Raw genomic sequence first — 11335 nt, 5'->3', positions numbered from 1 at the left:
TGAAATGGGGGGTGGGGAGCAAGAGGGATAGTCCAGACAGGCAGGAAGGCGTGAGATCATACAGTACTTTGTTAACACTATCCCTGATTTAATAGCTGTATTGGCTATTCTCAATGACACAGAATGAAGTAAAATGTTGCCGAGGCCTGAATTATTACCTGGGATCTCTGGAGAACTGGATTTGCACAGCTCTCCACTTCCCTCAAGCTGGTTCTTCAGCTCTTTGAATGAATAAATAAAAAGCATTCACATGGAATTCTAGTGCCATCTAGCATTTAAAAAGGTAAAGGCATCTAGCATTTAAAAAGGTAAAAGCCTCCAAGAGGAAATTATTTTTTAACACTGCATTTTGAACGTGGCTTTTCCAGAGATAATTCCTCGTGCCACTGGTAACGGGCGTTGATTTCTTCTGCCTGTCACTTCCTCCAGATTTGATTCCTCTTTGAATCCCTGTGCCTCTCAAATGCTCTCACAAGATCCAGTTCTTCCCTTTTGAAGCAATTATTACGTTTGATAATTTTACGTCTATTTTATGATGATGATCTGATTAAAGTCATCTTTCCCACTAGTTTAATTTCTATAAGGAGGGGCCTTGTCTGTGATTTGCCCACCATCATCTCCCAGCACCTGGGAACATTTCTGGTTTCCTGCAATACTGTTGAAAGAACAATGCCTCTCTATGCTTTCTTAAACTTTGTTAGTGATAATTTCTGCTTCTACCTGGACTTTACTTAAGGGTAATCCTTAATAAACTTTATCAAAACTTAATAAACTTTATCAAATGTCTGTTGTAATCGTCAAAAAAAGATTTAATACTCAACATCTGGCCTTAACCAGAGGGAAACATTTTCTAGCCCAAGTTTTCCCCTTAACCGGATGAGTCGGGGAAGGATGTAATTTTCAGGCAGAGGTGACTTCGTTCCAAGGGTGTGAATGCATTATTTTTGACGCTGCCTGTAAGAGCAGGGTCGCTGACATTTAATAAACAGCGCCATCCTCTCCAACGATAAAAGTGGCCAACATCTCGTGCTAGCAATTCCCAAGTGCGTCATGAGCATCCCCGTCCTCAGAAACGTGAGACGAAGGCGGCATGCGCAGGGACTGGGCTAGATGAACCCGAGGTTGAACCACTCGCGTTCTGGGCCCCGGAGTCCGAGACAAGCGGGGACTTCGGCAGCTCCCGGTGCTATCTCTGAGCGAGTTCCGAGCCCCGCTTCCGGGCGGTCAGAATCCGCCTCACAGCGCCGAGCAGCGACGCGCTGGGGACCGCCAGCCCATGAGGCCGGAAGGGGCGGGGAGAACGCTGCGGAATGGTCCCTTGGGCGCAACGTCATTTCCGCGTACGGGGGGGGGCGGGCCTGGAGCCTGAGCCGGCGCCGCTCAGTGTGGGGTGGTTTCTGCGGGTGAGGCTGGCGCCCGTACCATGAGCGAGGCGGACGGGCTGCGACAGCGCCGGCCTCTGCGGCCGCAGGTCGTCACAGACGATGATGGCCAGGCCCCGGAGGCTAAGGACGGCAGGTAGGCCGGACTCCCAGACTGGGCGCTGGAGCCGGGCCGCTAGGAGTGGAGGGCGACCCTCTTGGACAGCGGCGACGGCAGTAACAGTAACCTGGGGATGCGGTGCCGAGCGCGTTGTCAGAGCCCTCTCGTTTCATCCCCAAGAAAAACTCATTTTTCCGAGGAGGAAGCAGGCTCCGACAAGGCGGATGTACCTGCCAGGTCTTTCAGGTTCGGGTGCACCCTGCGCCCAGTCGCCGCGTTGTCCTCGGCTCTCCGGACCCGAGACCGCCTCGCGCCGCTCCTGTGCCTTCCCTCCCTCACTCCTGCCCCACCCTGCATAGCGGTTGCTTCCTCGCCTTTCCCTCGCTCCCCTCGCGCTGTCCTTCCTTTGGCTTAAATGATCCCCCTGGGCACAGCTACCTGGCCAGGGCCCTGCGTCTTCCTGGTTCCCCGCCCGCAATTTCCCGAAGGGAGGAGGTCCCACGAGATGCTGGGGTCCTGCCTCGTTATCCGGCGAAGAGATGGCTTCTACACTTGCTCTTCTGCACCTGCCCCCCTCACGCTGCGTGACCAGTCCTCACCGCGGTTCTTGGAAAGAGTGGAGAACAGAAGTGACATTGTAGGCAATTTTTGCGAGAATTCAGCCTGGCAGTTTTTCCTGATAGGGATGGAGAAACATAGGAAACTGTAGTTGTTGACACCTAAGAAATATCAGGTTTTGCCCTTTGCCTCCTCTCCCATCTTCCAGAATCTAAGAATACTGTGTTTTGTTAGCTAAAAACTGAATCATGATTCGTAAACATAGATTTCAATATAAGATACTTAAAATTCACTTTTCAATTCTGTGTCCTGAGTTTCATAACTTTTAAGTTTCAGGGAGAATCAAGAGGCCCCATAGACCAAGCTTGAAGTTGTGGAACTGATTGACTTATATTTGATAGAAATATTGGAAATATTTGTTCATCAGTAGTGTGCCAAGAGGTGGTGGGGTACATATGAATGAGAGGCAGTTTTTGCCCCTGTAGACTGAGTTTATTGACTGATGATAAGAGGAACACATCTGAAGGAGAGCGATGGCAGGAAGGAGCATTTAGGCTCTAGAGAGGCAATTTAGATAGAAGACTTTGCGGTGATAGTTGACTCCTTGGGCCAGTGAAAAGGTCGGGAAGATGCTCCCATATATCCTGACCAACCATCCTGCGTTGCCCTGGACTGGGGTTTCCAAGGATGTAGAACTTTCAGTGCTAAACCTGGGCAAACTGGGACAATTTGATCACCCTACTTACTGTGAATATTGTGAATTAATCATCTGTTGATGATTGAGGAGCCATTTAGAATGGACATGCAAGAATTGGCAACACTTTCCTACAGAAATCTTGAAAACAAGGCATTTTTACCTGAGAAATGGAAGAGCAGTGGCCTGAGTTTGTCATTAGGTGCAGTGTGTTGAAAACCAGGGCCTACAGCCCCTGAGGGCACTGGTTAGGTGGTCCCAACTTTCAAGTCGGCTGGCTCACACTTCTGGCCCCAGGGCAAGCAGGCAGACTTAATTGTTTTTTTCAGGTTCTCTGTGGGGATTTCTTCCTTAATGAGTAAGTAAATCTGATTCTAAAGTCATCTTTTACTGCCTGATCTTTTCCAGTGTGCCTTTTACATTTATGTTTACTTATTTCCTTGACTTTCCTGTCCATGAACATTGTTCTTGTTTCCCTGTGTTTGTCCTTCTTGTTTGTTTATCCCTTTTCTGTATATCTGTAATGATCTCTTTCAAAGTGAGGTCTTGTCACCACCCTTCCTTTCCGCAATTATTATTGTAACATGGTAGCTGTTTTTCTTATTTTTCTTCTGCATTTCTCCTATATTTTTCATTTATTTTGTGGTCATTTCTAGTAGTTCATGTAATAGTATTCTTGATTACCTTAAAAGTCGAGGGTTCAACATAAGCCAGGAAAGCCTGTGTATAGTGGGCGAAGTAAAGGAATCTAAATTCAGAAGTAAAAACACGAAACTATTAGAATAAACTTTAGCACTTTAGATGTGCTAAATAGAATAAAGGAAGCCTTGAAAGACATATTACTAAACTGACAGAACTAAGACATAGATTTTAACAGTGGTAGGGACCCCTAGCAATACGTTGGGTGGTCTCCCAACTCTTGGCACGAAAGGTGGGTGTTTGCTTTGTTTTGCTGATGAGATCATTGAGGTCTATGTGTGTGTGAGGTGGTTTATATGAAGTTACAGAGAATAGAGTCAAAAGAGAAATGAAAATGAATGGAGGATAGAACTGGCAGCTGGACAGTGATTGAGAAGTGTATTTTTAAAATTATGCTTTGGAAATAAGACTTTATGCCAAAGCTCTTGAATTACTGTATTTGAAATATAATGGAGAATTTGGTTGGTAAATTCTTTTATTCAGTGTGGAACATAGATGAGCTAAGTACTTTAACATACCAGTGCAAGCTTATAATTATTATTTGACATTGATTTCCCGAAATGCTTTAGAAACTTAATTGTACTCTGTGGAACTATTCCTTTCTGTTTGAAACACAGTTCTATCTAGGAAGAGAACTGTTTAATGTCCATATATGACAGTTTAGGGTTGCAGAATAAATACATTGAGGATTTAATATATTTCAGTACATTAAATTCTGTATAATTCTGCTTTTTCAATAAACTTCTGAAGGATTTTAGTCTAATTAAAAGTCTGCTAGGTCCATTTTCCTTTTTCCTCTTGGAGACTGAAGAGTAAGGGAGGAAGTATGGAGAAACAGATTGGGCATTCACGAATTCATGAGGAGTAAGGCAGCTGGGGTGTTTGTCTCAGCTTTGCCCCAGGTGTGTATTTTCAGATGGCTTTTTAAACTTGTTTCTTGATTTCTTAATTTTTTTCAAGGATAAATTGATGAATCTAGGAGCCCCAGTTTAAAGGATTGTGAAAAATGAACAAATTCAAGATGCTGTCACTAAAAAAGATGGGTTGATGCTATCTGACTTTCTCAGGTTCCAGGGATCACCTTGACACATGAGGTTGCTGGTACCCCGTGGATTTGGGGCTATCAGGTTTTCCACAACAATCACAGGTGAATTTTGATCTCTTGGAGTCTGCTTGTTGGGACTTCAGTTCAGGACCCAAGGCCCTGATGTCCTGTGTGCAGAGTTAGAGGATACCCTTCAAAATCTGCCAAATTGGCTGGTGAATCTACAGAAGATTGTGTAAATCATGGCCCAGCCAACAGCAGTTGTCAAATCCTGTTGCATCACTGTGGTTGTGCTCTTGCCTTCAGAGAGTGTAGGCAATTTCAGGGCGCAGATGTCCTCATGGAGATGGGCATCCCTCCAGGCTCTTCCGAGAGATTGAGGCAAACAAACTGATTTCTCAAACTGCGCCTGGGAACTAAGTTGCCAGTGTTCCTGGATGTGTCAGCACAGGTTGGGAACCTGCAATGCTTTGTCAGTGAAAATGGATAGGGATCGATACAGTGTCCTTTATTTAAGTTAAAAAAAGAGTAAGAGGGAGGCAGACACCGAGAAAAGACAGAAGAATTGTGGTTAACTGTGAGTTTACAGGAAGCACCACTGATGAGGGCCTGCCAAAAAGTTAATGGACCTTGGGCTAAAATAAGTGTGGCGCCCAGAGCAGGGGTCCAGGAGCTGTGCTTACCTCATTTATATAATAAGCTAACTCCATTTCAAGTGCTCAGGAACCACACATGGCTAGTAGCTATTGTATTTCCATCGTTGCAGAAAGTTCTATTGGACAGTGCTGCTCAAGGAGTTTTGTTTAAATTTAAGCTAGTATTTCTAATACGTGACCACAGAACTTTCCAGTGGAGGCTGGATGCTGATCAGGTGAGGTTGGGGAGGTGTTGGTGAAGTCTGACTGGGAAGGGAGCTGCAGAGTTAGTGGTGTCCAGCTGCACATGAGGAACAACCGATGAAAGAGTTCGCAGGCCCACCCTGTACCTACCAAAGCAGAATCTCTGGCCCAGGTCATCTTGATGTAGCCCATCCAGGAGTTGGCTGCCTTTGGGAACAGTAGACTGAGTGGCCTCTAAATTCTTCTCCAGCTTTAGGAGAGTGTTACTGGTAGATCCCCCAGCATTGGGACACAAATCTTTGTCAATGGACTTTTGGCCTCCTTTCTGGCTTTAAGCCCCGTGGCTTTCAGTCCTGGCTGGACTTTTTGTTTGGGACATAATTGAGCCTCTAACTATTGTGTGAAGGGGCAACCAGGTATTTAAATGGGGTGCCACCAGCTCTGAATCAGATTACCACATCAAGATTTTAAAAATGTAAGCTGCAGTGTGGTAAAGTAGAGGTCACAATGTTGGAGTCAAGACAGATGAGGAAAATCTGCCTTAGGTAGAATGATGTTAGGCAAGGAAAAAGTAGCGTTTTGGCAAGATTGTTACTGTTTATAATGAAGGTCATGAGGTGAAAACACAATGTACCTTCCCTAGAGGGACTCTCCTCTCCTGGGAGTGGGGTGGGTGATGGCATCAGCTTCCTTTAAGGCAGGCAGTCCCTGTTGGACTCAGTACCAGAGTGCAGTGAGGGCACCTCTCAGGGCTGGCAGCCACACATCTTCACCATCCACCTTTCCATGTGCTTTGTCTCTCTTTGGGGTTCACACTGTCAGAAGCGTTTCTGTCATTTACTTGTAACCAGCCCTGCTTTATTGTACAAGTACTTCATTTCTATTGTGTTGGAAGACTTTAGGTCACTTAAAGAAAATCACTTGGGTTGAAGGGTGTCCTAGCCATTGGAGTGGCAGTTTGCATGGTGGAGTCACTGACTTTGTTTTTTTTTTTTTTTTTTTTTTTTAACATCTTTATTGAGATGTAATTCACATACCATAAAATTAACCTACTTAAAATGTTCAAATCAGTGATTTTTAGTATAATGGCCAGTTTTGCAGTAATTACCACAATCCAAGTTTAGAACATTCTTGTCACTGTCAACTATTTTTTTTAGTTGAGGTGAAATTCGCATAACATACAATTAACCACTTTAAAGTGCACAGTTCAGTGATATTTAGTGTATTCACAATGTTGGGCAACCACCAACTCTCTCTGCTTTCAAAACTGTTTCATCACCCCATAAAAGCAAGGTGTTTACCTTGTACTGATTAAGTAATCACTCCCATTTCCCCCTCCCACACAAATGTTCAGCAGATGAGTGGGGCTAGACATGGTTGCTCATGCCTGCTCATTTCAGGGTGCACTTTGGGAGGCTAAGGTGGGAAGACTGCTTGAGGCCAGAAGTTCAAGACCAGCCTGGACAATGTAGCAAGATGTTTTCTCTACAAAAAGTAAAACAATTAGCTATGTATGGTGGTGCACACCTGTAGTCCTAGCTACTTTGGGAGGCTGAGACAGGAGGATCACTTGAGCCCAGGAGTTTGAGGTAACAGTGAGATATGATCATGCCACCGTACTCCAGCCTGGTTGACATACTGAGACTGTGTCTTTATATTTAAAAAACAAAAAAACAGATGAGTGGGCAGCAAGTTGTGGTAGATACATACATAATCAACTGGTAAAAGGAACCATGTACAGATACATACTGCAACTTAGATGGGCCTAGAAAACACACTGAATGGAAGAAGCTAGTCATGAAAGGTCACGTGTTGTATGATTCCACTTATATGAAATGCCTAGAATAGGCAAATCACCATGAATTTTCACAGAGCTTTCAAACTCCCGCTCTGAGGGCTCTAGGTCTGGGCATCCTCCACTCCCTCCTCTTGCTCTTGGCAGGCAGCGCTTCTAATGGTGACCGCAGCCATAGAGTCACATCTGGCTCTCAGTCGTGCTTTTCCAGCTCTTGCATTGGCTGTGGGAAAGCCACTTGAGCCTTTCCCTGCCCACTTCCCTCATTTGTGAAGGAGATAGATACCTGGTTCCATCTGGTTGCCCACGTAAAGCACGTTTCTTGGCATACTCTCATTTGGACTGTTTGCCATTCCTCTTTTCCTGGCCCTTACTCCTTTCCCTGCTGCAGACCTCTCAGGTTGCATGAGCCTGCCGTCATGTCAGGTCGCAGTTCTGTGCTTTGTAGACATTTTTATGCCTGTGGTGCTTATACCCTTGACTGGTATAAGTCAGTCACATTAGAAGAAGATTATTTGGTCCTGGGGTTTGGAGACAGGACTGGGAGGGAGAGGTTGACCTGACTTTCCCCTTCATTCTCACCTGCCCTATTCCAGGAGCTGGGCTCTCTTGGCCTCTCCCTGGTTGGGTCTGTGGCATTTTGTTTGGGTTTGTAGGGCCTGGACCACCTCCTTTCCCACCTAATAAAAGGGGTAAGGACTGGCAATGTGGCATTTTACCTGGCCTCAGGTGTACGGGGTGAGCTCTGAACCCGTTATGAGTGAAGGGGAGGAAGTTAGGGACAAAATTCATTTTTGGAAGATTATTAGAAGAAAAATAGACACAGAATTCTCATCAGCAAAGGGAAATGGCAAAGGAAGAAGGCAGTGGTTAACACTGCCCTCGGGCCTGTCCTGCTCTGGAGGAGGAAGCAGCAGGAGAAACCGGGCCTTGCCTTCAACACTGTGCTGGGAAATGTCCTCAGCTGGGTCCAGTTTCAGTGCTTAGAAGCTCTGCTTTCCACATAACTGCAGGATACGATTCAGCCAAGCTTTCTACCACTGTGTTATAGGATCCACTTTGCTCCAGTTTCCAATCCCATGCTCCTGACATCCTTCTGCGCCCTCCCCAGCAGTGCCAGCAGTGTTCGTGCCCAGTTAGGTGTTCTCCAAGGTGATGGTTTTTTTCCTGCTATGCTCCTCTCTTCCTTCTGAGACCTCACAAGTAGAGTCTTTTAACATCCGTAGTTTTACTGCTGTGTTCAAGGAAATCTAGGCTTTTTCTGTGCTGCTCCTCAAACTTCTTCCTTCCTTTACCCACAGCTCTATTCCAAAGCTACTTCCACATTTTTTTAGATATCTGTTACAGCAACACCCCACTTCCAGGGTGCTGGAAACTAGTTTACTTAGAAAACTGTTAATTTTTATGGCTGCCATTAACAAATTACCACACAATGAGTGTCCTGAACAACACAAATTTATTATGTAATAGTTTTGTAGGTCAGAAGTCCTGGGCAGGTCTCACTGTGTTAAGATCAGGGTGTCAGTAGGGCTTTGTTTCTGGAGGCTCTGTTTCCTGCCCACTCAGGTTGGTGGCAGAACCCAGCCACTCTGCAGAGGTGCTGTCCAAAATGCAAGGGACACTTTGTGAAAGCTGCTCCCTCTTCGTCCCCTTAGTCTTTGCTTTGTCTTTATTTCCACCTACGCCAGTAGAAATAGAGGGATTTCTTTTCTTTTCTGCTTTATTCGTTTGTGAAAATCTTGCATGTTCAGGACTGGATCATGCATGTTCAGGAAGTTACCCTGCCCAACACCCCGTTTCACACTGGGGGAAACTGTGGGTTTTGGAGTGGAGAAACTGGCCTGCAGTTCCCTGACTGGTTGTTGGGAAAGAGGGCTTGGCCTATATGTTTCTACACCATACCCAGAACAGAGTTTGACACATCTAAATGGCAGAAGACTATACTTCTGTCAAAAATCGAACCCTGCCCCCTTAAATCAAGTCTGTTTTGTTAAGTGTGAGTCTTGACTTTTTTCTTTGTCAACACTTTAATTTTTTTCATGGAAGAAAAAAATTCTACCTTAGGAACTCATGATTTTGTTTAAGTTAATGTTAATGCCAAGCATTTAGTAAATTTGAGTTCAATTCATGTAAGCAAGTAATGATCCTATGAGGTTTATTTAGTAGCAAGAGGCCAAATGCTTACTTGTTTGCCAGATGAGAGATACTGTACGTGAAGATTGGTTCAGAGATGTTTAAGGCACTACTGGTCATTTGTCCAAAAACTTCACCCAGGATTCCCAGGGAAGCTTTCACATCTTCCCAAGGGTTCAGGAGTGATGACTTTGAATTGTAATTTTATAGATCCTGTGTGGATAACTGTCAGTTATCTACTGCCAGACTTCTATTAGGTTGAAGAGCTGGGATTTCCTTTTAAATTCTTAGAAGTAGGTTGGGAAAAGTGATTGGGGAATTGGATCCTCAGGAAGTTGTTCTGCTTCCATTTCCTTCATGACTTTAGCTGTCTCTTCTATCTGTGAGACTCTTAGGGCTGCATAGTACTGAGTGTTGCTGCTTTGAATCCATGCACCGGGAATGCGTAGCTTTTGAGAATTACCCACCTTTTCTGTGAATGAGTGTGTATCATTTACGTCATTAGAACTCTTTTTCCCCATTACATTTTGTGTTCATCAGTTCTTTGAGTTTGCCTTCTTTAAAACCCTCCTGGAGGATTCAAGATCTGGAAAGTAACTGATCCAACATATCCCACACAGGGGAAGCTGGAAGATTAAAAAAAAGAACAACAACAAAAGCGTGTTTGCCAATCCTAGCAAATAGTGCTAGAGTTTAATCACAGGCCAGAGGTCGACCAGCTTGCAGTGGGGAAACTGGATGAGCGTCCCTGCTCCTGCCGGGAGGGCTTTCGGACCAGCCAACCTTGTCACTGTCTGAGACTCAGCTGATTGCCTTTGTATCTTTTATTTCTGGCAGCTCCTTTAGCGGCAGAGTTTTCCGAGTGACCTTCTTGATGCTGGCTGTTTCTCTCACCGTTCCCCTGCTTGGAGCCATGATGCTGCTGGAATCTCCTATAGATCCACAGCCTCTCAGGTAGGCTGCCCTGCAGTCCTCAGGAGGGGTTGCTTGACAAAATGTAATAGGCTGAAATAATTTCCAAGGAAAGGAGGGTGATTAAATCAATCTGATCTGAAAGGTAAGTTAGGAGAAACAGAATTTTGTGATTTCTTTAGTACCTGGGTTTTTATGCTGAATTAGATGTTACTCAGGAAATATGCATGGTATTTTCCCTGTCATTGTTTTAAAAAAACTGCATCAACCAAAAACAAAAATTCAAAATTAGAGAAGCTTAATAATCATTAGACAGTCAACCGTAATTCATTTCAAGTAGCAAAAACACACACAAATGGAGCTTCAGTTACCTCATTTAAATTTTGTAAGTAACTGATTTTCTACAAAACCCATAATTAGTGTTCTTTTTTTCCTAAGTTACCTTTCACCGATGGAGATCTATGAGTAATGCAGTCCGTTATAATTTGAAAAAGCTATTGTATATGTAGAGCCCCCTGAAATAGATTCATGTTTATAATTATAGTGGGATAGAGCCAGGCTCTCATCAATGTGACGATCTATGACTTCCATGTTGACATAGTTGCAGGAGGGTTGTGCAGTCTGGTTCAGTAATTTCCTGGTTACCCTTGCAGCTGCTGATGGGGTGAAGCCATCTGAAGCTTATTTTAAATGAGTTAGTCCAGGTAAGGCTTTAAAAACTTCAGACAAGAATCATACCTAGTTAAAGAGTGAATATAACATACTAACTGAATAATGTAGTGTTTTATCCATAAAAATTAAGGCTTTATATTGGATCTGATTCACTAAGAATGTAGAGGACACGGTTCTGACCTTAGATTGACATGTGTAGCTGAGTGAACTTTTTGTTGTTGGATTTAGAATAGTAAAGGCACAAGGTGCTATAAACACACAATTTGCTCATGTAAGATTGAGAATGGGTGAAGGACTGGGGACTCTAGTCAGCTCCAAGAGTGTCAGCTCTGTAATTCCTGGTGTGCCAGTGGGTCTTCAGATGGATTTTTCTACCTGAGCCAGGCCTGAGGACATCCTGTCTCCAAAGGAGGGGCGTCAGGGGTGGGTGGGGGGGGGTGGTTCCCTGATGTGTTGAGGGAGGGGCTTCTCTCTTTCTAACCCTTCTTTCCAGAGCAGGATGGCTC

At 44.5% G+C, this 11335-nt stretch overlaps 1 protein-coding gene across 1 annotated transcript in view; it reads left to right on the top strand.

The window, feature by feature from the left end:
* Nucleotides 1-1298: 1298 nt before the first annotated feature.
* The window catches only part of APMAP (adipocyte plasma membrane associated protein), a 31063-nt gene continuing 21026 nt past the window's right edge, over nt 1299-11335 (top strand). Inside the window, exons 1-2 of the mRNA XM_514556.9 lie at nt 1299-1518; nt 10083-10199. Of these exons, the coding sequence (XP_514556.2) occupies nt 1424-1518; nt 10083-10199 (212 nt within the window). The 5' untranslated portion in view covers nt 1299-1423. The remainder of the gene's footprint in view (nt 1519-10082; nt 10200-11335) is intronic.

The sequence above is a fragment of the Pan troglodytes genome, chromosome 21, assembly GCF_028858775.2.
Source record: "Pan troglodytes isolate AG18354 chromosome 21, NHGRI_mPanTro3-v2.0_pri, whole genome shotgun sequence".
Taxonomy (NCBI): domain Eukaryota; kingdom Metazoa; phylum Chordata; class Mammalia; order Primates; family Hominidae; genus Pan; species Pan troglodytes.
This window is presented reverse-complemented; position numbering and strand designations above follow the sequence as displayed.